Source organism: Diabrotica undecimpunctata, chromosome 2 (assembly GCF_040954645.1).
Source record: "Diabrotica undecimpunctata isolate CICGRU chromosome 2, icDiaUnde3, whole genome shotgun sequence".
In the NCBI taxonomy this organism is placed as follows: domain Eukaryota; kingdom Metazoa; phylum Arthropoda; class Insecta; order Coleoptera; family Chrysomelidae; genus Diabrotica; species Diabrotica undecimpunctata.
The window spans coordinates 159,257,220-159,282,105 of NC_092804.1; the positions used below are offsets into that span (position 1 = coordinate 159,257,220).

A 24,886-nucleotide genomic window follows, 5' to 3' on the forward strand; every position below is an offset into this window, starting at 1 on the left:
CGTTATGTAGCAGACGAGAGGGGGTGAGAGGCGAGTTTCTGGCGCCTAAAAACTGGAAAATATCGGCTAAGGGAATAAACCCTGACAGAAAATTCTGGTCCTCCAGGTTGGGGGTTGGGCAATGGGCCGGTAACACGTTACCGTAAAAAGTATAACACCTCGAAACCTTTAAATAAGCCTCGGATAAACTTTGACATTAAAGTGAAAAATAAATGTTTAAGATTCCAAGCACCAGAAATTTTGTTATTGTGTTTAAGTTTACTACCAAAGAAGCTAATTTTGGATTAGCTTCCTCTGTAGTAAAAAATTTGCAATGACCACGGGCTTATAAGCCTACTGATTTAGTTCAAAAATTTTTCTTGAGAATACTACACAAAAAATTATTTAAAAGATGTGATGAGGTCGCTGGCTGGAGTCAGTTAAGTTTCAAACATGAACTTGTTTATATCAAAGAAAGTATGATTTTCTGATTTTCATTGATTATGAAAATATAACGTAAAACACAAACTAATGGTACAATATCTACACGAGTTGAGATTAAAGGCCTACGATATAAGAGTTATCATTAGTCTGTATTGGAACCACAGAGCAACAGTACATCTTCAAAATTTCAACGAAACTGAAGATTTATTATTAAAAGAGGGAGTAAGATAAGGTTGCATACCGTAAAATGGGGTGAGATTGAACTTCCGGGGTGAAATTGATTATTTGTTATTATACCACATATATGTAGATACAACCGGCAACAATGTAAAATTGTTTCTGCGCGTTAAATTGAGAATATCATTAAAAATGGGAAGAACGTACAAAAGTAAATTCATGTCAGTAGAAGTGATGGCAATTTTAATGAAGAACAAGTTAATCAGGCGTAAAAAAACATAGATTGTCCTACGGAAATTTAATAACAAGTACCAGGGAAGGAAGATTAAAACAACAGGAGGGCAATCTGTATTCACATATGAAAAAAAATAGCCATTATTAATACCGTTTTAACATGTGCTGATTGGGGATATCCACTAAGCGAAATGGATTTAAGAGGATAGTAGGGGTCTTTGTGGTGGTGAAGAGAAGATACTTTAGCTTAGGGTTGACCTACTCACGATGCTAATTCAATCGTGGATTTTAAAACGGTGCAGCTCCATAGTTAGTACCTTACAGTATAATAAATGTTTACTCTCATAAACAACGCCATTAAATAATCTACCGGAAAAGGTTAACAAGTTTTTGGAAATTTAATATCTACAAGTAAATGCTTTAATTTATTTTCAATGTCCCTTTTTACTGCCATATCTGGAAAATATTCACAAAATACATCCTCACAGACATGATTTTATTGGAATATTGGAATATTTTTTGAAACTAATGGAATATTAACAAAAAGAGAAATCAAACGATTTCTACCTAGCGAAACCGAAACCGATTTAATACCGTCATTATGTAATGAAATATTATAACTGTGACAATGATCTTAATTCTTCTTCTAGTCTAATGCGCCAAGCGAAGAAATAAATATTGAGGGGGAAGAGGTAAAGGTAGCATTAGGGAAATTTAAAAATAGAAAATCGTCAAGAGAGGACATGATACCGAACGAACTCCTTAAGTACGGAGGACCAGATCTAACCAAACAACTATTAAAACTAATACAAAAAATAATAGAACAAAACAGAATTCCCCAAGAATGGAGATCAAGCATCCTAATACCACTCTACAAACAGGGAGACAAATCGGACCCGAAAAATTATAGAGAAATTAATTTATTAAACACAACACTAAAATTAACAACCAAAGTAAACAAACAACAACCAACAAGCAACAAACAAACAAGTAAACTGAATAAAATTATAACACAAGTAGAAGAACAACAAGGTTTTAGGTCGGAAAGATCATGCACCGACGCTATATTTATAATGAGGCAAGTGCAAGAGAAATCATTGGAATACAACAAACCGGCACATCTATGTTTCGTAGACCTTAAAGAAGAATTTGACCGGGTCAGATTAAAGGATGTTATCCACTTATTATACGCAAGAGAGATACCTCTAGCAATAATCGAAAATATTTACCAAAACAACATAATAAAAGTAAAAGTAGAAGAAGAACTAACCCACTCCATTAAAGCTGGCAATGGGTTAAGACAGAAAGATTGCCCAAGTCCTCTATTGTTTAACCTGATTAAAAGGGAAGGTCGGGAAGACCATTCACCGACGCTATATTTATAATGAGGCAAGTGCAAGAGAAATCATTGGAATACAACAAACCGGCACATCTATGTTTTGTAGACCTTAAAGAAGCATTTGACCGGGTCAGATTAAAGGATGTTATCCACTTATTATACGCAAGAGAGATACCTCTAGCAATAATCAAAATAATAGAAAATATTTACCAGAACTACACAATAAAAGTAAAAGTAGAAGAAGAACTAACCGACTCCATTAAAGCTGGCAATGGGATAAGACAGAAAGATTACCTAAGTCCTCTATTGTCTAACCTGATTAAAAGGGAAGGTCGGGAAGACCATTCACCGAAGCTATATTTATAATGAGGCAAGTGCAAGAGAAATCATTGGAATACAACAAACCGGCACATCTATGTTTCGTAGACCTTAAAGAGGAATTTGACCGGGTCAGATTAAAGGATGTTATCCACTTATTATACATAAGAGAGAAACCTCTAGCAATAATCAAAATAATCGAAAATATTTACCAAAACAACACAATAAAAGTAAAAGTAGAAGAAGAACTAACCGACTCCATTAAAGCTGGCTGACAGAAAGATTGCCCAAGTCCTCTATTGTTCAACCTGATTATGGATGAAATAATAAAAAAAGTCAGAACTTAAATAGGATACGAAATGGGAGAAGAACAACTTAAAATAATCTGCCATGTAGACGATGCAATACTACTCTCCCAAAGTAAAGATGATAACCGCCAGAAAATTTAACAAATTAGTTTTCAGAGGACAAAAAGGAAGTTAGAAACATCAGAGATGAAAACACTTAGTTATTGATGGTAAGACAGTATGGAACAGAGCTAGAAGTACATTTATACGACGTAGATGCAAAGTGGAGAACATCAAGAACTGGGTAAGGAATAGAAGACTAGAATGAAACGATCATATAAGCCGAATAACAACAAAAAATAGAGTAGTAAAGACGGCAAGAGACGGTTCCCAATAGGAACGCGATCAGTAGGAAGACCACGAAAACGATGGAACGACAACTTACTGAAGGCACATTTAAAAACAGAAAGTCATGTCTACATGAAAAGAAGAAGAAGAAGTCTGTTGCGCATTCAAAATTTGCTTCCGAGGAGTCGATACAATCTTCTAACGGCCAAAATGCGGGAGTAAACTAATTGATTCTTTAAGCATTAAACTGTGGTGATGCTGACAACAAAAAATCTATTATAAAAAACAGTACAAATAAAGCCTTGCTAATGTTGGGTGGTAAAGTTTTACAATAAATGACGTACAGATGATACAAAAATTTACATTGGCAGAAGTTGATAACCAAAACTAAAAAAATTACATATAAATTATAAAATCACAGAAATTTATTTGATATATTTATCTCTCAAATATATAAAATATATTTAAATAAAGCAGTTTACCGTGAAATTCGAACTAGTTAGTGTATACAATTTGATTTTATGCGAATATTTGTAGCTAAAATATAAAAATAAAAATAACCGCTATAAATAACTTTAATTTTATTATATCATTGTTTCATTTTGGGTCGAACAAAGCATATAGACACAACCAAACTTATATGGAATCACCATATATTTCAAAACAATATTTATTTCGTTTGGAAAAACTTGTTATTATTGAGAAGAATAAAGGATTTTATTGGAAATAAACAAATCAATAAATCAATCAGATAACACAGCTCGGCAAGGTACAGATTATTTATTTAAGTTGTATTTTTTTTATAACTAATAAATGAGTTTAGGCCCTGTCCCTTGATTCTGGAGTAATGTGGTACCTCCAGTGAGATAATCACGTGTTCATGTTACCGGTCTGTTAGTCAGCGTCGCTTTAGTCTTCTGATAACTGATGTTGAGGCATTGCCGAAATTATCGGATTGGAGTGTGTTCACTGTTTGAATGTATTGTGATTTCTTTTGATAAATTACTTCTTTTACTGTTGAGATGTTGAGATCCTTAGGTTAGATTCTTTGGTTGGTTACGTACCAGAGTGCATCAACAATTGCTCTTAAGATTTTTGATTGTTACAGTTACTTAAAGCTGACTGACGTCATGATTTAATATCTTTTATCTATTAATCTTGGCGCTGAGAATATTTAGGAAAATTTATTCATATAAATTGCTGAATTTTGGTAACGTTTTGAAACATTAACTGCGTTCACAGGTATTAATCCGTTTACGCTTGGTATACTAAGAGGTTATTATATATTTAACAGAGTAAAAAACAAATACAACTTTATATTATTGTAATATCAATACTTTTTGCTTTTTGCTTTCGTTTTAAAATATAAATGAAACTGAAACATATCCACCACATATGCCACTAAGTTCCATGCAAACCAAATAGAAATTTTATTTAACAAAACCACATTTTTCGAATGTCCATTCTATCATAAAACCGACTCATGGGGCTTGTTGAATATGACAAAAAGTTTGAAACAATACATAAAGCCATTGGTATAAATTACATCAACGCAAAACAAAACGCGATCTGAAAATTATTTAGTAATACACGTTAAACCTGTTATATTCAAATATCAGCCGGCTGAAAGGAACTTGACGGCGTTCAGCTTGAAAAAGTGGAGCAAAATTGTGTTCATTCTGATATTTATTGTAATAATTATTTATTACGTAAACTACAAAATGTGTTCGTTTCGACAAAAGGTCTGAAAGATATTTCGCAATAATCCTCATTGTCAATTAACATTCTGGACTAAAAGGTGTTGTATCACATTTAAAAGCAGTCAGTTGGTGTTTTCAGTTATAAAATTTAAATATATATTACCTTCTTAAAAAAACTTTATAGTTCATTGAAAAGTTACATTTTGATTACATTTTTGGGAGGACGAAATTTTATTTTTTTTTGAGTATGGGTGATTAGTATAAGTTTAAGTTAAAATTTGTAGGGTCGTAAATTAGCAACCCAAGAAAAAAATTTATAAACCGTTATTTGTAGCAATTTATATTTTCTACAACTTTATTTCTTTTACTTTTTCTCGTAAAATTAAAAATAAAAAGTTATAAACAAAAATAAATAAACATTTTTGAACAAATTTTTTTTGGGCCTTATAACTTTTTTTGGTCGTTTTACAATAAAATGACATTAGGGTAACATTATAGAGGATATTTATAGAGTAATTTTACTGCGAATTTGTTTAATTTCAATAATATCTCTAGATTTTACAGCGCTCTAAAATTGACCAGGTCCTTGAATTTATCAGACATTATTTTTATAAAATTTATTATTTACTTTATTCGTATTACTTTTTATCGTAAAATTTATTAACAAAACAAATACATATAATCATTACTATGGTAATAAATAAAACATATAGTCATTACTATGGTATTATTAGTTTATTATCGACCATTTTCCAGACCACTTATAAGGTAGAGTCTGGAGGCTCTATCTGCATCACACTCAGCCTGATCAACACTAAAATCCACTTCTGATAGAGCCGTTTTGATAAGATTTATTAAGTTTCTTTTGTTCTTCTCATACACACGCACACAGTGATCAACCCCCTAGGAATACGTGTATACTATTGTACTATGGCATCCACATGTCCGAAGATCAAACCGGTCACACTTTGCTATTAAAGTGGTAACTATCTGACCCCCAGGCTGTTCCTCTACTCCTCTACCACGTGTGAGTTAGGTGAGGAGGCTTATGATCTGGACGTTACTTTGGATACCCTGGGTAATAGAACATCTTTTGTTTTTTTAACTCTGGTTAAGCCACTTATCTGTAGGGGTAGCATATATATCGGCTTTTCTCCCTATTTACTTTACTGGCTTTATAAAAGTTACTCTAACATTACTACGGGACTTGGCTCCCTAAAACAAAAGGTGTGTGTTTTGAACAGAGAGTCATTAACCTAAGTTTATGTTTCTCTGTCCGAAATATGTGCGTGTTCGGTTACTTAGCCCTTAATTTTGCAAAATAAATTTTGACCTCCTCGTCGGCTGAGCATCCGAAAGGCCTGGCCATCGAGCTCGTGCTTGTCGCACATGACCTCGATGCTCAGATTTCGCAACTAAGATTTTTTTCGACCTGCCTTAGATCTTGATTATCTATCTATCTAATTAGCCTTCTTCGGTCCATCTTCTGACATAGGCCTCCCCAATCCTCTTCCATTCTTTTCTGTCTCTCGCTATAGTCATCCACCTAGAGCCCATGTGCTTCATCATCTGCCCATCTCATTTGGGACCTTCCTCTGCTTAATTTATACTCCTATGGTCTCCAACTTATAAGAATTTTGTTCCATCGGTCTTCTTTTTGTATTATATTGTGTCCTGCAAATCTACATTTCAATTTTGCAACTTCTTATCTAACATCCCTACTTTTGTTTTCTCTCTTATCCACTCGTTTCTCTTTTTATATTATTTATTTATATTAGTCTTATGTGCAACATTTGTCTTTCCATAGCTCTTTGGGTTTTTATGATTTTGTCCATGTTTGCTTTTGTAAATGTCCACGTTTGTGAACCATAAGTGAGAACAGGGAGTACGCATTGATTCTATACTTTGGTCTTAAGATGCTGTTGATATCTTTTGTTTTTAAGAATGTAGCTTAGTTTGCCAAATGCCGCCCATGCCAGTCTAACTTGTATTTTATCTTTGCTGTTTGGTTTTCTTTGTTAAGTTTTATAGTTTGACCCAGATATATATAATCCTGAACTTGTTCTATTTCATCTTGTCCCATCCTCATTGTGATGTCTTCATCTGTATTTGTTATGATTTTGGTCTTGCTGTAATTCATATTAAGGCCTATCTTTCCAGCTTCTACGTCCAGTTTTTTCATCATTTCAAATAATTCTTCTTTTTTATCGGTTATCAATGCGATATCATCAGCGTACCTTAGATGGTTCAAGCGTTGTCCACAATTTTTTATACATTTTTCTTCCCATTCTAATCTTTTAAAAATATCTTCCAGAGCCTGATTAAAAAAGTTTCGCTGGTATTGCGTCACCCTGTCTCACGCCTCTATTTATTTGTATTGATTTTGTTCCTTCATATACTTTAATTGTTGTTTTGGCTTCCTTATATATATTGGCTATTAGTTCCGTATATCTGTAGTCAATTCTGCTGTTAATCAAAGAACTTTTCACTGCCCAATGTTGGACACTGTCTAAAGCCTTTTCGAAGTCTATGAACGCTATATATAGAGGAATGTGGTATTCATTTGCTCGTTCTTTAAGTATTTTCATACTTAGTAAATAATCACTTGTGCTGAATCCCTTTCTAAAACCAGCTTGTTCTTTCGACTGGTATCCGTCGAATTTTGTCGTCAATCTATTGGTTAAAATTTTTGTTATGAGTTTATACATTACATTGAAGAGTGTCCTCCTCATCTTGATTAAAGCGAACAGATTTGAAGAACTACAAATTATGATGAAGGAACTCACAGACAGCTCCCAATACGTCCTAAAAATGAATTTGACAAAAAAAAACAACGTCAAACACAGATTAAAAGTAAGTTGCTCAGGATATAGATCATTGGAAGGCATTGGGAGACGCCCATGTTGAAAAATAGAGAAAACAAGGCTAATAAGAATAATGAGAAGTGTCCTATTGAAAGAAGAAGCAAAGTATGGCCTAGAAAGAAATGGAATGACAATATTTCAACAGAATAAGAGGCAATGTTGATAAAAAACGGGCAATATGCTTATATAAATATAGGGGAAGAAGAATACTTCGACTGTTTTTCAAGAAAATATATAAGTTATAAGCGGTATAAGGCGAAAATAATTTCGTGGCTAAAAATATTTACGGTTTGACATAATTGAAAGAATGCGAATTGATCGCAATGTTTTAATCCGAATGATCAGATGTTACGTTTTTTTTTGTCTTACTGTATTGCTGTGAAAGTTGGACAATGAAGTCTGAAATAGAAAAAAGAATAGATGCCTTTGAGATGTACAAATTCACACGAATGTTGAGAATTCCATGAGTACAAAGAGTTACTAATGTTGAGGTCCTTCGTCGCATGTGTTAACAAAAAGAATTACTAATAACAATCAAATAGAAGAAAATGCAATACGTGGGTCATGTGTTGAGAGCCGAAAGATACGAATTAGTTCAAGTTATACTGTCAGGAAAAGCACAGGGCAAAAGATCAGTAGGAAGACGCCCGAACTCGTGGCTGAAAAACCTGAGGAGATGGTTCGACCGCTCCTACGCAGAAATCTTTCGCGCAGCAGTTTCGAAAACTACAATTGCCATTTGGATCGCCAACCTTCGAAAGGAGACGGCGCCATGAGAAGAAGATAATACAAAACACTTCATACAGCAGAAGATTGAGAAGTTTATGTTATGATTTTCAAATATAAGGTAGTTTTAATGTAACACATCAGATATTATATGGCTCTTAAAAAGCGTTAGGCACAAGAAAAATTTAAAAAGTAATTAACAACAATTAGAGAAATTATTATTCCGAACAAGCTAAAAAAGTCATAAAAGAAAGAAACGGAAAATCGTATCAAATGATTAGAAGAAAGGAATTTAAAATTTGCGGAGACGAATTATCCGACGAAATAAGGACAAGACTTACAAGCCTCACTAAAAATAAATGGCACAATAACATCGTAAAAGCTAAAGAAAATCACGGAAATATCTAGACAATGTTGAAAGCCAAGAAAAGAGTAAAACAGAAGATGCCAGAAATATTCGACGAAGAAGGAATTCACTACAAAAGTCTAGAAAAAGTACATGTAATAGCAAGAAAAATGGCAGAAACATGCAGAAAAATCAATATATTTCGGACGATTAAACCGTAGAAATGTCAACAAAGGACACAGGAGGATAAAAAAAATGAAATTAATTTCAGCAAAAAGTCCAACAAAAGTAGCAAAAATCAGTGGAAAATTCAAAGGGGACGGATCCCTGAAATAGAAAACATCCACAATATTAAACTTAAGGAGCGATTGAAGACAATAATAGTGCAACTATATTACATTTTAAGATTTTGCCTAGAGAAATCGCATTTTTCAAACAACTAGAAACAAGTGAAAATCATCTCTTTACGACAACCAAGAAAAGATGAGAGAGGACCAGAAAGTTATAGGTCAATATACCTGCAGGAATTCCTAGGAACAAATATTGGAAAAAATCATCCATAAAAGGCTTATTAAACATACAAAAAGAAGAAAACCAACTAGGATTAAAAAAAAAGAAACTACAAGCTACAGCTAGCAAGTGTTATCAGTGACACGAAAATACGCTTGAAAAGAAATAAAAAACAGAAATAGCTATTCAAATACCGAAAAAGCATCCGATACAGTATGGAAAAAAAGTCCTTATCTAAAAGATGGATAGACCTAGATTACCTCCTTATTTAGTTTATATTTGTGATACTTATTTAACTAATAAAACTTTTCAAGTGTCAGCCGAATAAAAGATATCTAGGATTCAAGAAATTTGGGAAGGTATACTTCAGTGCAATATTTTGTCGCTATATACAACATTTTTGTTTCAGATTTACTAACAGATGCAAAAAAATATACAGCCCTATATGCAGATGACACAGCAATCTATATAGCATGAAAAGAAAATAGAAGTATCATCAAAATTTTAGAAAATTATTGTAGAAAAATTTCGGACTTCATGGATAAATGGATAATAAAAATGATGGCTCACAAGACGCAGTTTATTATGTTCACACAGCAACAATATCCACCAGTAGTAGAACTACGATGAGAGAAAATGTAATCCAATAAAAATATTTTGTCAAATACTTAGGAGTCCTACTCGATAGAAGATTAAATTTCACGAAGAATACTTAAGAAATCAAGAAAAAAGCGAATACAGCAAAAAAAAACTAATGTTGTTGTCAACCTTGTATTGTTAAGTCCAGCCCCTAACTATGGCCAAGAAGATTCAGTTGTACCAGGCCTATGTCAGATCGGTGATGTTGTATATTATCTTAGTCTAAAGTTCCAAGGCAGAATCTAACTGAAAGGACTAAGAAAGAACAGAAACGTTCTGCTATTGATTAATCGACGGAGCAACATGACAGTACGAAGTATCAAATGCGCTATCCAAGCAAAGAAGGCGCTATCCAAGCAAAAACAAGATAGTTCTTTCACCAAGCCACAAGAAGACTCCTTAAGATCAGAGACATCCTCAATAGAAATCGCATTCAGAGTACAGAGTACAGATGAACAAAGAAAAACATCTACTAATAGACCATCTGATCAGAGTCTAGCTAGGTGGTTGCCTAAAAAAACCAGTCAGAAAAGTAGATACAGTGCCGAGAATTAGTATCTACAGAAAAAGATGTTCAGAAATCCAAAAAAAAATGAAAATCAGTCCTCGAAGAGAATGCGGTTTCAAAAAAAAAGCCGGTGTTAAAGCAGAACGTCAGAAAAAGAGAAAAGAAGGCTAAAACATATTCAGTTTTTAAAATATACGTTTTTATTAGGACCATACACGTTTTTATTTATTTATTTTTTATTTTATTACGTACTTTAATATTAGCGAATAATTGGAAATTTAGTCAAACCTGCTGTCAAACAATATAAGCTTAGAAGCACGAATATTAAATTGTAAAACAAATTTTCTTGTTTATTTGTATATCTTCCAAGAACTACGGGTATTTTTTGACATTTGGTACCTGATTATACGATTAATATTTACAAAAATTAATCAACATTCTCCTAAATAACCAAATAGTCGACATGATGATAGACATATCTATTAAATTCCAAATTAAAATATTAAAATATCGAGAGCACACCTCACGACAAAAACAATGGACCTACTAAACTTGACATATACACTGGAGGACGGGCGTGGCCTTTGAGAAACCAGCGGGACAACCTACACCCGATGCGGAACACTAGATGTGGATTGACGATGCAACTTCAACTTTTTTTTAAGGAACCGGTAAAATATCGAAGAGTGCGTGAGGAAAGAAGTGACACCCTCATATAAATAGGAGACCACGACTGCTAATCATCACAATATTTCTGCGTCTCAAAGCGTACAGTACAACATGGCTTTCAAGGTAAATATACACGAAAATATTTTTTTATTTTAATATCTTATTATTATTTTCTGATACTATTCTCTATATAAGCTTAGCTTTGTCTGAGCATTGTTCTTCTTTCCATTTCTATCTTTTTCAAAGAGTTTTCATTAGTTCTGTATGTACTTTTAAAACTTTTGTTGTAAAAAACCAATTTTCCTATTTTTTCCAAGTTAAATTCAACATAATACAATTATTTGTGAATATTTTGTGTTATTATCGTTCTTGATTTTTAAAACATGAACAAGCCCTGTTAAATTTCATTGTTACTGTTATTTTATTTTAACATTTTTTTATTTATTATTCTTCTTCTTAAGGTGCCATCCCTCTTAAAGAGATATGCAATCCTGAAGTTTACTCTAGCATTCAAAGCAGCTGTTCTAAAGAGCTGTTTGAATTACAACTATACCGTTCTCTAAGGATACTCAACCAAAATATTCTTCAGACACATTTCATCAGCCCTCTATTTTACCTTAGATTATGAGCCAAGGCATTATATTGTTCTCCGCGCATTATATGTCCAAAATATTTTCTCTACTTTTATCATTCCTTCAATTTCTTTTTGTTGTTTTGTTCTTCTTAATAATAGTAGTAACTTGATCCATCAATATTTGTTCTCAATCGTTTCAGATCATCCGACCCACAGTGGTTACTTAGTGGCTAGCAATGCGGCAGCCTTCTTTAATTTTTTTCAGTTCTGAGTCTTTATTGCCATTATTTATTATTGCCACATGTCTAGCAAGTTTCATTTTAGTTTGAAATTTTTTTTCGAATGTTACGCATATTTGAGTTTTTGGTGTGTTTCCTTGTTTTTAAATATATTCACTACTTCGAGGATCTTTTAGCATTATCTCCATTATATTTTACAACACTTTTTTCCATATCGTTTACGAAATTTAATTTGTTGGTACAATTCTTACCATTTCTTTGTTGTTTTCTATTATTAATTACATTTTTTATTTGCTTCGCTTTCCAGTTTTTATGTTGCTAACAACTTATCTTTCTAGTTTTTTAAAATACTTTTTTATTTTCGCTATAAAAAAGCAGCGAAATCAACAAAAAATTAATTTGTCATTTTAGTATACATTAATTTTCTATTTAATCGTTACAAAAGGGGCAGCATTTCTGATTTCGAAGATATGCTTTAATTAACCCGTCCTATTTTGTAAATGATTAAAACTAAAATAAATGTTTTAATTGGATAAAACTATAACTTTTATCTTTTTGATTTTTTATACCTTTTTCCTACTTTTTTTAAGTTAATTTAATTTCTGTTAGTTTTGTTTAGATATTATATAAATACTGAAAATATTATCTTTTTGACATATATATCTTATTTTTGGCCAATGGCGGTTTCGATATTCTATATTATTGAGATTTTATAATTTTTGTCAATCTAAAAAATATTTTTTTTATCGGATTAATCCGTATGGTTATTAGTCGAGTGTTTTTTTTTCTAAATTTGAAATAAGTTTTTTATGCCGCAGGTTTGGAAAATTCAAACATTTTGTGAAATCTTACAGTTTGCTACACAGTTTAGAATCTGTGAGAAAGTTTATTGTTTTGCTAATTCCTTCTGTTAGAGCTTTGCTCAAATTTATTTTCGCTGTCGACCTTGCTTTTGACTAGACTAGTAAGTCTGGTTGTATGTTGTATTTACATTGGTATTTTACAGTTAACAGTCGAAAATAGACTGAAGATGATTAGACACGATGTATAAAGGTGTAAATTTTATATGATCTACCCCTAGTCTGCTGAGGACTATTTGGTCATGTCTTTGAGCTGGGAGCGGTAGTAAAGCAGAAGTAATATCTGGTCTATTAATTGTTAACTTTTTTCTATGAGGTTCCATTTTTCTTCCCAAGATTTGTTAATGTAGGATTTTCTTAAAGTTTTTTGGTCTAAAAAAGAGATTGTAATGTTATTGATAGTTTCTGCTGTCGCTTTATCCGCCGCTTCATTACTCATTAATTCAGCATGAGCTGACAACCCCTAAGAAAGATATGTTTTTGCCACGTGTTTGGGCATTGTATAGCGTGTCTATTCTTTATGCTAAATTGAAATGAGTAGGATACATCTGGTTGACATGATTTTAAGATACTCAGGGAATCTTCTTCTTCTTCTTCTTCTTCTTCTCCGTGTGGCCTGTTCTCCTGTACGGAATGGAAGCATGGACGTTAAAGGCCAGTTCCATTAACAAACTTGAAGTGTTCGAAATGTGGTGCCTGCGTCGAATGCTCAGAATATCATGGACGGACAGGGTCAGAAATGAGGAAGTACTCAGAAGAGCGGGCTTACAGGATAGGGAACTTTTTAATTATGTAAAAAGTAAGAAGACTGCATACTTGGGGCACATTATACGAGGAGAACGATACACTTTTCAGCAACTGATACTCGAAGGGAAAATAGAGGGTAGGGGAGGTCTCGGACGTAAAAAAATGTCATGGCTGCGCAATATTCGACAATGGACAGGAATCCACAGCTATGAAATGCTTCGCAATGCTGCTAAAAACAGAATTATTTAATCCAGAATATTTAACATCTCACCTGACAAGATGATGTACGGTGGACGCCTACGCAGAAATGCATGGCACCTTAAGAAGAAGAAGGGAATCTGATCTGAATCTGAAAATTTATATGGTTTTGTACATTGGTTCAGTGCGTTGGAAATTACTTGCCGTTCTGCAGTATATATGCTACACTCCTTGATTAGGCGGGTAAAACAGGTACTGTCTTTGAAAGTAGACGCAGTAGCTGTACCATTGCTGCTTTTGGACGCATTTTAAAGTACAGCGTAAAAAAACTATTTCGTATTAATCAGTTAAAAACAAAACAAGCCAATTCATAGTAAACATTAATCTTATCTCACTTATTTTAATTCCTGGGCTGATTTTACCCAAGGTTTGTTCACTTGATCATAGGAAGTCAACTTGAACTCAAGAGTATCAAGAAACATGCATTTTGTTTTTGTTATTACTACCTATTATCATATTCTTAATCAAAATTGTGTTTTTATTTGTTTTTCTGCCATTCTTAGTCTCTTTTGGCAATCACTCTTAAAGGAAATGCCAGAGAGTCTTGAAGCTGGGTATAAAGGTTCTTCTTAATGCAAGGAAGATTCCTTGTGACTTTGGATAAAAAGTTTTTCTTTTTTTATTGAAAGAGAAGGAGAAGAGTTCTGAAACTTGCTACAAATATTTTCTTTCGTGTATAATGAATACCATTGAAATTTGAATCAAGAGGTCTACTTTTCTTTATCACCTTTTTTTCCTTGTAGAACAATTCATAGAGTTTTGGAATTTAAGACATAAATTTCTTTTAATGTAAAAATAAGTTAATTGAATTTTAAATTAATGGCCCTTCTCCATTCTCCCGTATTTCTATACCATTAGCTGGATAGAAAGGCTCCTCTTGATGCAAGATAGAATCCTTTTGACTATTGGCTTTTTTTTAATTCGAGGAATACGAGTAGAGTTTTAAAACTTACACATATTTTTCTTGGTGTCTAAATAATTCCATTGAATTTGGTATATAGATTGTTTTTTATGTAAAAAGAACTCCATTTAATTTTGAATTAATGGCAGATTTTCTTCTTGTATTTCCACACCCTTTCCTCTTCCTAAAAGAAGTCCTAGTCTTGGACTCATGTATATATATTCCTTTTTAGTTTATAGAAATTTTAGTTATTAGCCCGTCATCTTCCTATATTCCTACACATTTTTGTGAAAGAAAAATTCAAGAGCATTAAAACTCTGTACATAGATTACACCATGTTACTGATTTTTTGTGAACCGACGGTGAACATAAATAATGTTAATCAGACTGCTATTGTAGATCTTTTAAAATACGTTTTGGAATCAAATTCAATCACACGTTTTAATCACCCCCTTAAGCTTTACCATTCACAATATAAAAAAAATAAAAAACTATGAAACTTTGATTCAATTTAATTGGTGTTTTACATGCAATATCCCAATTATTTGTCAGTTGGCAGGTTTTATTTTATTATCCAAAACCAATCTCCGATAACATTCCTAAAGAATTTAACGATACAGTTCTACCATTTACGTTTAACATTCACATAAATCTTCCGCACACCACTAAAAGATCGATGTGACCTTTAAATACAATAATATTAGCATAAATAAATATTCTTTTACTACACTCATTAATAAAATTGAAGCAATGTCAATGTGGGTAAAAAATTTTAAAATATTTGCTCTAGTATTTATTAATTATTTATTTAAATAAACAAATTGCTTTAATGCAGAGGAAGATATTTGAATAAGATCAAGGTTCAGATGGTATTTCCTGCTTAAAATTAGCATATTGATGGATACTAAAAAAATGGTTAAGTTTTAATTTTAGCGGATTATTTTTTTATAATTTACTATATTACTATAATTTTAAAATTTTATTTTACTTGCCATTATGTTTTTAATTTATAATGTTTAGTTTATATTGGTAATCATGTTAAAAATAACATTTTCAGATGATTCTCTAATAAAACTATTCCTCTCTTTTGGCTTTACAGTGGTCACATCATTTTTCATTCTCTTCTCAATTATTTTCTTTGAGTGACAAGAATGACATGCTTTTACTATTAATAACATATTTTTCAAAAGTTTAATATAAATCTCAAAAAATGGTCCTTCCGAATGATTTACTAAAATCTATACTGAATGAATGAAGGTTTCATGTATTCTTTGTAGCTCATTTTTACATCCTTATTCTTTGTCTCAAATATTCTGCGTCTAAAAATATTCGCTGTTTATAAATAAATCCAATATTCTGCTTGAGCATATTTCCGCATAATTTATTGGTGAATTTTGTTCAGAATAAATATCTGTGAGCAACAGAGTGTCTAGAACGTTTTTAGCCTAAGTTAAACTGTCAGTAGCAGTTCTGAAGAGTTCTATTGTTGTTTTACCCCACTGGTTTAAATTTTTCAACCACAACGTGCATCGTCTTCCCAGCCCTCTTTTTCTTTTCACTTTTCCTCTTATAATAAATGCATATTTATATTTTTTATTTCTTAATATGTGACCAAGGTAGCTTACTTTTCCTTCCTTTAGAGTGTTGAGTATGTCTATTCCTTTTTTCATCTTTGTTAATGTTTTCGTGTTTTCTACATGTTGTGTTCATAAAATCTTTCTACTTAGCTTTTTTCTTTTCAAAAGTCGCTACTCCTTTCTCCCTTAGTCCTCTGCTGGACAGTCTGTTTATCTTCTCATAGATTCTCCTGCCATTGCAGTCTTTGTTCTTAAAATTGTTTTGAGACTGTAGTCACCCCGGCTCTTTTCATAATCAAGTCGTTCCTTATTCTGTTATTACCTCTAGTCTAACCCAAAACCCACCGCAAAATTTTCATTACAGCTACCCCCATCGTCTTTCTCTGAATTCCTTTTACAGGTCATACTTCACCACTTTACACCAACACATGCCTCACCACACTTTTGTATATCTTTCCATATTTTTCAATCAGAAAGTACCTCGCTCAGTCGATTCTAGTTAATCCACCGATCATATATCATGTGGACAATTTCTCGATATATAGTTTCATTTCCGGTGTGTAGGAGCCAAGATACTTAAATTCTTTTACTAATCCTAGTTTTCTCCAAGCAATTTGATCTCTCCAACCGTTCCTGCTCCTTATAACTAAATATTCTTCGTTTTATATCTGATAACCTTTTGAATAGTCTTTCTTTAGCTCTTCTGGTCGAATATTTTGTTGTTGTTTTTCAGTAACACGATATAATTTGCAAAGAGCATCGACCAAGGAGCCTTCTCTCTTACCTTCTTGATCAGTATATCCATAATTAGACTTAATAGGTAGGAACTCAGCGAAGAGCCTTTATGTAAACCAACGGTCACTGGAAAAGTTTCGGTCAATCCAACATAAGTCCTTACTTTACTGTACGCTTACCCGTACATATCCTTCACGAGTCTTTCGTCCTTTTCAGGAACCCATCTCCCTCTACATCGCCATAGCTTTTGTCTAGAAACTGATCTGTCTCCTTAAGATCTATAAATACAAAATATAGCTCTCCTGTTTTCTTGCCGTATTTCTGTATAAAATGTCTTAAAGCAAACAACGCATCCGTTGTCCTTTTTCCTGGAATACACCCAAACTGTTCTTCTTCTATCAATTTCTGTCTTTTTAAACTTCGCTCTATAGTTATCTCCTAAATTTTCATTGTGTGTGACAACTTTATCCCTATATAGTTCTTATAGTCCTAAATGTGTCCTTTACCTTTATGGAGTGATACCATCACACTCTCTATCCATTCAGTGGGCTTTCTTTCTTTCTCATATATTCTACTGATCAATTGCCACAAAACATCAACATCTTGTTTCCTAGAGACTTCCAAACCTCCACAAGTATCTCTAGGCATTCCCATTTCTGTTATCTTTTTACTGACCAGCACGTAGTACCCTACATCATTGTGTTTTGATATTATCATATCAATTGATATGATTCATTTGTTCTATGAATTTTTGTTTCAGTTTTATTAAAATATTTCTTTTTAAGCTTTAAACCTTCTTCTTCAAGCGCCTCTCTTCAATGTTTTAGTCTTATTACAAATTTGTTTTTAGTATTTCCTACAAAAACCAGATCATTAATATATACAAAATACAAAGAAATGTCACTTTGACATCTTTCTCTAATAATCTTCATACAACTACCAGAAACTCAGTTCTCCAAGTATCTTTTCATACGGTTTTTTCTCTAAGTATTTTTCTATTTAACTTCTGATCTTGGATAAATTCAAACTACTTTTGGGATATTCGGTTTTCTTACATATCAATTATTTCTCTGTTTCAAATTTTTTATAGTGTATCTATTCATAGCTTGCGTACTGTAATTTCTCGTTAACTATACTTTTTTACTTCTTTCACAATATTGCTACCGCCTCATAAAACATATTGCTAATACATATTCTAAATAATAATTAAACGTTGTTTTACAGTTCGTTCTCTTCGCCGCCTGCGTAGCAGTTGCCAGAGCTGGAGTCGTCAGCTCTCCATTGGCTTACTCCGCACCTTTTGCTGCACCCTTAGCTTATGCTGCTCCCGTAGCCCATGTAGCTAAAGTAGCTGCACCGTTAGCCAAAGCAGTAATCGCTGAAGACTTCGACCACAATCCTCAATACTCTTTCGGTTATGATGTCCAAGACAGTTTGACCGGCGATAGCAAAAGTCAAGTTGAAACCAGAAGTGGAAATGTTGTACAAGGTGAGAGAGTATAAAGATATTTTTAAATTAGTTTACTGAATTTTGTTCTGAAGCTATTTTCTTAGGGCATTTTAATGCAATTTACCATTTTATTGGGAATAAGCAAAAATTTTACTTTAAAATAATTTGGATGTTTCGGAATTTGAGAACAATTTCCGAAGTGGAAATCAAAACATAAAAATAATTTTTTCCAATAAAAATAGTAAATTTACTGAATGTTTTTAATAATAGTTTAATTGTTTGTTTATATTACTAGGTTCTTATTCTTTGACTGATCCCGATGGCACCCGCCGCACCGTAGATTACTCTGCCGATGACGTCAACGGTTTTAACGCTGTAGTCCGCAAAGAACCATTGGTAGCCAAAACTGTAGTAGCCGCCCCAGCAGTAGCCAAACTTGCAGCTCCAGCAGTAGCTTATGCCGCACCTGTAGCTAAACTCGCATCCCCAGCTTTTGCTTACCATGCCCATGCTGCTCCTGCTCTCGCCTACTCTGCACCCTTAGCTAAATATGCTGCTCCATCTTTAGCCTACACTGCTCCAGCGGTAGCAAAATACTCATACGCAGCTCCAGCTCTCTCCTATTCCACATATTCTGCTCCAGCTGTATCTTACGCCGCTCCAGCAGTATCATACGCTGCTCCAGCTGTTTCCTACTCTGCACCAGCCGCTTTGGCCTACCACGCTGCCCCCGCTCAGTATGCCTACTCAAGCAGTTTGGTTCACTAAGTTAATTGTAAATATGTAAATAATTGTCTTTTCAATAAAAAGTGAAAAACACTAGGCTTTCGTTTAATATATATAAATATCTTTATTTTCGTCGTAAGCAGTATTGCAGATAGAGTAAAAAGTGATAATTTTAAATGCGCTTATTAAAAATAAAAAGCAAAATTTAGATTTTAAGAGTATAAAAAAGCAAAAGGAATGAAAAAAAATTATAAATTTGTAGAAATTAGCATCATATATTCTTTAATATGGAATCTATTAGTTACTCGACGAGAAGAGTCCGTTATAAAACATGAATTTTTTTTTTCAATTTTATTAAAATCTGTAAAAAGGATATTAAATAAGAGAATTTTTATTTATTTTCAAATCTATAAAAAAAATTAAATATACACTTGAGTGCAAAATAATCGACTCAAAATAATTTTGCGAAAGTACGTCTCCTCTTCCAATCTAAAAAGTGTAAATTTAAAAATATTTAGTGTACAATCATTAACCTCGTTATTGAGTTTTAAAAAAGTTTTGCTTTTTGGTGAATCGGATGACCTATTACAAACAAATAATGCAACACGTAGAGAGGGGGTCAGAATTTCACTCATTGAGCGTTCGGTTAACATCATACGCATCAATTTCCGTAGCAACCCAATAATACATCAGTCACTTAAGTTTGCAAATGCATTGCAAATGGATACCACATCCGTCAAAGAACCTAGCAGTAACATTATTGATAGAAGGCCTAAGCCAGAGGGCCGTGGCAAATCGACCAAATTTAAGCCAATCTGCTACGTCCCGAGTGTATCGTCAGTACCAAAATACTGGTGCTCATGTCCACTGATAAGGAGGAGGCCGTAAACGAATAACAACGGAGAGAGATGATTGATTTGTTGTATCGAAATCCCTGAAAAATCAACATTTAGCTGGTGCTAATATCAAATAATAGCTTAGAGAGGTCCGAGGTGTGGTTATCAGCGTTTGGACAGTCAGAAGAAAACTGAAGGCAGCCAACCTGACACCAAAAAGAGCAGCTACGGGTCCCAAGCTAACTGCAGCACAAAAGCAAAGGCGATTAGAATTTAGAAACCCAGTAGGTTTTCGTGCCTGGTGGAGCACGTGGAGGAGGTTTAACGGCGGATCGTTACATCAGAGACATTTTGGAGGAACATGTGGTTCCATACGTGGGATTTATTAGTGATGCCTTTATTTTAATGCACGATAATGTGCCATGCCATACAACACGAGTCACCACCACCTATCTGACTGAGAATGATATACCTACAATAAATTGGCCTGCGTTGAGTCCGGACATAAATCCAATAGACCATGTTTGGAATAAGCATAAACGAAGGGTCCGGGACAGAAATCAAGCATCAAGGAGCATAACGGAATTGAGAGCTGCGCTAAATGGTAAATGGGGAGCAATGCCTCAAGAATTTATTAAAAAAGTCATCTGATCCATGCGAAATCGATTGAAAATTGTAATTAGAAGTAGGGGTGGTAATATCAAATACTGAAATTGCGTTAGTTTCAATGATGAATATTTAGGAAACTCTATTCGTATTTCATATTGTTTTTATAATGCGTCTTCCAAATAGTGCAATAGCAGTTTTTATAACTTCAATAATAAAGTTATTGCTTGCACATTACATTTATTTATTTTCATATTTTTTACATTGAAACAGAAGGTGTCATCTCAAATATTGCTTTTGAGTCGATTGTTTAGCACTTAAGTGTATAAATAAATTTTGTAAATTCATAATTGTAAACAAAATACAAAAAGAAAACGTGGATTATGAAGCTTCGCGCTAGTCTACAGTACTGCCTACTGCCTACTGCAGCGATGCCGAATTTATGACACGCGTGTCAATGCTGGCACGCGAGCTTATTGTTGGTGGCATACAGCTTCAAACAAACCCAAGCATAATATTATTACTTAGGTTAAAAGTACAATAATATTTCGTAACAAATATCTATACATACTAACATAAAAACATAAGGGAACATTTATATAAATTATAGTCAAGTCGCCAAAGATTTAACCTCTAAAATACTAACTTATACGAACAAGCTGAAGTTTACTGAGAATGACAATTTTGGGAACTCAAAAAGATGCAAAAAAGTTTATCACTTTTACATCCCGGCTTCCCCCTAAAACGCCTTTTCACAAATAAACAAAAACGTTTATAACACTTTTTGTGTAAAATGATTGTGAATGTGTTATCATCACCAGTGGCGTTACAGCTTTTATGAGCCAAAGCCTTCTTCAGAACAATCGTCCATTCGCCCCTGTCTCTGGCAACTCTTCTCCATGCTCTAATTCCGATAGACTTCAAATCATTTTCTAGGTTTTCTTGGTACCTAAGTCTCGGTCTTCCTCTTCTTCGTTGTCCGATCGGCCCTCTTCGGTCAAAAACTTTTCTGACTATGGCATCTTCCTCTAGTCTGATTACATGACCTATCTATCTGAGGCGTGCTAGCTTAATGAATTTTACAACGTCAGGTTCTCCAAATCTTCTATACAACTCAAAATTGTAACACCTGCGCCACAAACCTTGTTCTTTTATGCCTCCATATATTCGTCTTAGTATTTTTCGCTCAAAACGTTTGAGCAATTCTTGGTCATTCTGTGTTAGTGTCCAAGTTTCTGAACCATATGTTAGCACTGGTCTTATTAGTGTTTTGTATACAGTCAGTTTAATTTTTCCAGTCATTTTTGAGGCCATCTGTCTTCTTAAACCATAGCAACACTTAATGGCGAGCACTATTCTTCTTTTGATTTCTTTACTGACGTTGTTATCTTTGGTTAGCAGCGACCCTAAGTATATGAAGGTGTCAACACCTTCCAGTTCTAGGTCATCAATTATTATTCCTGTAGGTGTCGGGTTGCTTGACCTAGTGCAATACGTATATTTGGTCTTTTGAACATTTATATTTAGTCCCATTCTGTGTGCAGATGCTCTTAACGACCGAAGTGCTTCAGTCAGAGATTCTGTGGACCTACCTATGATGTCTATGTCATCTGCGTATCCGACAATTTGTACTGATTTGTTAAAGATAGTACCATTCGTAGTAATCTGCGTCTCTCGAATTATTTTTTCTAGTGCCAGGTTAAATAAGAGTGTGAATGTGTTACGCACCCGAAATCAATTTTAATAAAATTTGTATCAACTCAACAATAAAAATTCGATATCCTTTGATCAGAATGTCTCATCGACAAAACATAAAATGCGTTATAAAGGTAAAGAGTATAGCTTTCGTATGCATTTTGAGTATTTTGTCCCAAATAAAGGTCGTTTTTATAAAGGTGTTAAATAAATGAACGTGGCGCGATTTTTGTCATTTTTTACGATTCTCATGAGATTTATCACTTTCATAGACTGGTCGTAATGAAATTTCCAATGATAGAGCCTAATCTTAAAAACGCCCAACATGAAATTTTGCTTTTGAGTTTTGGCAAAAATTATGAGGCATTTGAAATATGCCAAAAGAACGTAAAATTTAAACTTTTACAGTACAAATGATCGCACGTCACAGAAAAGGCCTTCACAAAGACGGTATTGAGTGAAATGTGTAGCTGAAGCTGTGTAGTTTCGATTAAATTTTATGCAATTTAAAAAAAAAGTTAGTTTTAAACGTTTTACATCGTTTCTAATGTGAAATTTTAAATTCAGCGTTGGTTAGATATATTTCAAATTTGTTGTAATCATATTTGTTGCCATAACTTTAAATTAAAATTTCGTTTTATAGTTTTTAAAGATAAGGACCTCACAATAAAAATTCCACTACGACCGGTACATGAAGGTGATAAATTTTACTGATCTTGTGAGAATCTTCTTTGTATCGAAGAAATATCTTACTTATCTTAGGTTTGAATTTTATGACAAGAGTAATCAGATACCAGTACAAACACATTGCACAAAGTTAATAGGTAAGAAACCTATCAACTTTTTCTTAAAAACGACTTGTATTCGTTTGTTTAGCAGCTCTGTGTTGGACAATAAAAAAAATAAAAAATAAACGTTTATTGACAAAGAAACTGCAATTATCAGTTGCCGCAGAGGCAAAACATGAAATATAATGGAATATCAAAAGACATTTTAAAACTAATTATTGTCAGTATTTGAATAAAAGTATCGATGAAGAGAAGAAATAAATTTCTAGGCAATTACAACTCTATAAAAATAAAACAAATTCAATTTTTGAATTTAACAAGCTTTACAAATTCCACATCTGTATTTGCTGTTTATTCACTCCGTAGTTCAGCATGAAAAACCTTTCAGCGACGGAGAATTTATTCAACGAACCAATCAGTAGAAACACTAGCAAAAACAAATTAATAAATCTAAATAAAAATGTACAAGAACAATTAAAAAAAGATTTTAATAGAGGTAAATATTTTTCGATGTCTATTGATGAAACTGCTGATACCGCATCAAATGCTTGATTTGCTATTAATGTCTCATATTCTGATGGCTTTACAATCAGAGACTAATTAATTAAGTTGAAATCAGTGCCTAATATTTTTACATTGTTAAAATCTATCTTATGGTCTAGATCGATAGTATGCTCTGCTGTATTAGCCAGAGAGAAAAATAAATTTAAGAGAACTTTCTTAGAGATGGTACATATCAGCAAGAGTGATAATAACAATCTGAATAAAAGATCTGAGATCCAGACTCTTAGCAGAATTTACAATTTTATATTGACTTGTGACTGAGCTATTTTGGATCTCAGAGTTTTCTTTTCTCTTTTTTAAAATTTCTTTATTAATTAAATTTTTTGATCAAACTTCAGTTATTAATTCAGTTTTGTTTTTTCTGAACCTATTTACCAAATACTATTTTCTTTTTATTGTTTATGTTATAAATAATATTTGTAATTTCCCGCTCAATTTCAAGTTGGTAATACAGTTGGTAGTACTCAAAATTCATAAACAGTATTTTGTTAGACATTAGTTTGAAAGTTGTTTTTTGTATTTTCTTCAAACTATTAAACAATAATTGTCCTCCCACTTTCTCTTTCTGCTCGTGAAATGTGACTGAAATCAAGTTTGCAACGACGACTGTTTTAAGATGTCGTCTTTCATTTTGTTTTTTAACTTTTTAACGTATGTATTAATTTTCAAAGTGTCTTTTTAAACAGTAACATTTTTAAGGTTAGTTGCAATTTCAGTAGATATCATGTTATTTAACGTTGTTATTTATGCCACGAATCTTACATTCGGGTAAGTTTTTTATAGCTTTTTTATTGCATCATTCAAATTGTTACAACATAGTAATTTTCTTTGTAGACCTTGATAAAGGTGGCAAAAAACCACCGAAAGCTTGAAATCAGAATAAATAGTACGCCTTAGCAAAGCTCTATTTTTTATTGACTACCACATCCAAAACGAAAAAAGTATTTACATATTTTTTCCAAACTGGTCAAAAAATGTTGGACTACTTTTTCTTACGTTGCTTTAATACGTTGTGAAATAAAAAGAGATGAAAGTAGTAGAGGTGAGAAATTATTGATATAAACCTATACTTTACTTTACATTACAGTAGAATTATCGAAAATTTCCCACCTTTAGACGTTAGCTTATGAGCTGGTTGACTTTAGTCATAGTAATACGTATCACGTAATGTAAGTAAAAACAGTTTAAGTAGGAGTATTTTTTTATTCAAAATTAAAGTATTGATCAATAATAAACTATGAT

General features: G+C 32.9%; 2 protein-coding genes across 10 annotated transcripts in view; one reads left to right on the forward strand and one right to left on the reverse strand.

Moving 5' to 3' along the window:
- The window catches only part of dlg1 (MAGUK family member discs large 1), a 1,569,679-nt gene that overhangs the window by 1,264,696 nt on the left and 280,097 nt on the right, over positions 1 to 24,886 (reverse strand). The gene's annotated exons all lie outside the window — the stretch shown is intronic.
- On the forward strand, positions 11,054 to 19,251 carry LOC140435132 (cuticle protein-like). Its single transcript, XM_072523852.1, has 3 exons — positions 11,054 to 11,211; positions 18,204 to 18,468; positions 18,725 to 19,251. Exons 1-3 carry the CDS (start codon positions 11,200 to 11,202, stop codon positions 19,195 to 19,197), a joined length of 750 nt encoding a protein of 249 aa, XP_072379953.1. The 5' UTR covers positions 11,054 to 11,199; the 3' UTR covers positions 19,198 to 19,251.

Coding starts and splice junctions, on each gene's coding strand:
- LOC140435132 (XM_072523852.1), top strand. Junction 18,469..18,724: donor AAGTGGAAATGTTGTACAAG/GTGAGAGAGTAT, acceptor TTATATTACTAG/GTTCTTATTCTTTGACTGAT.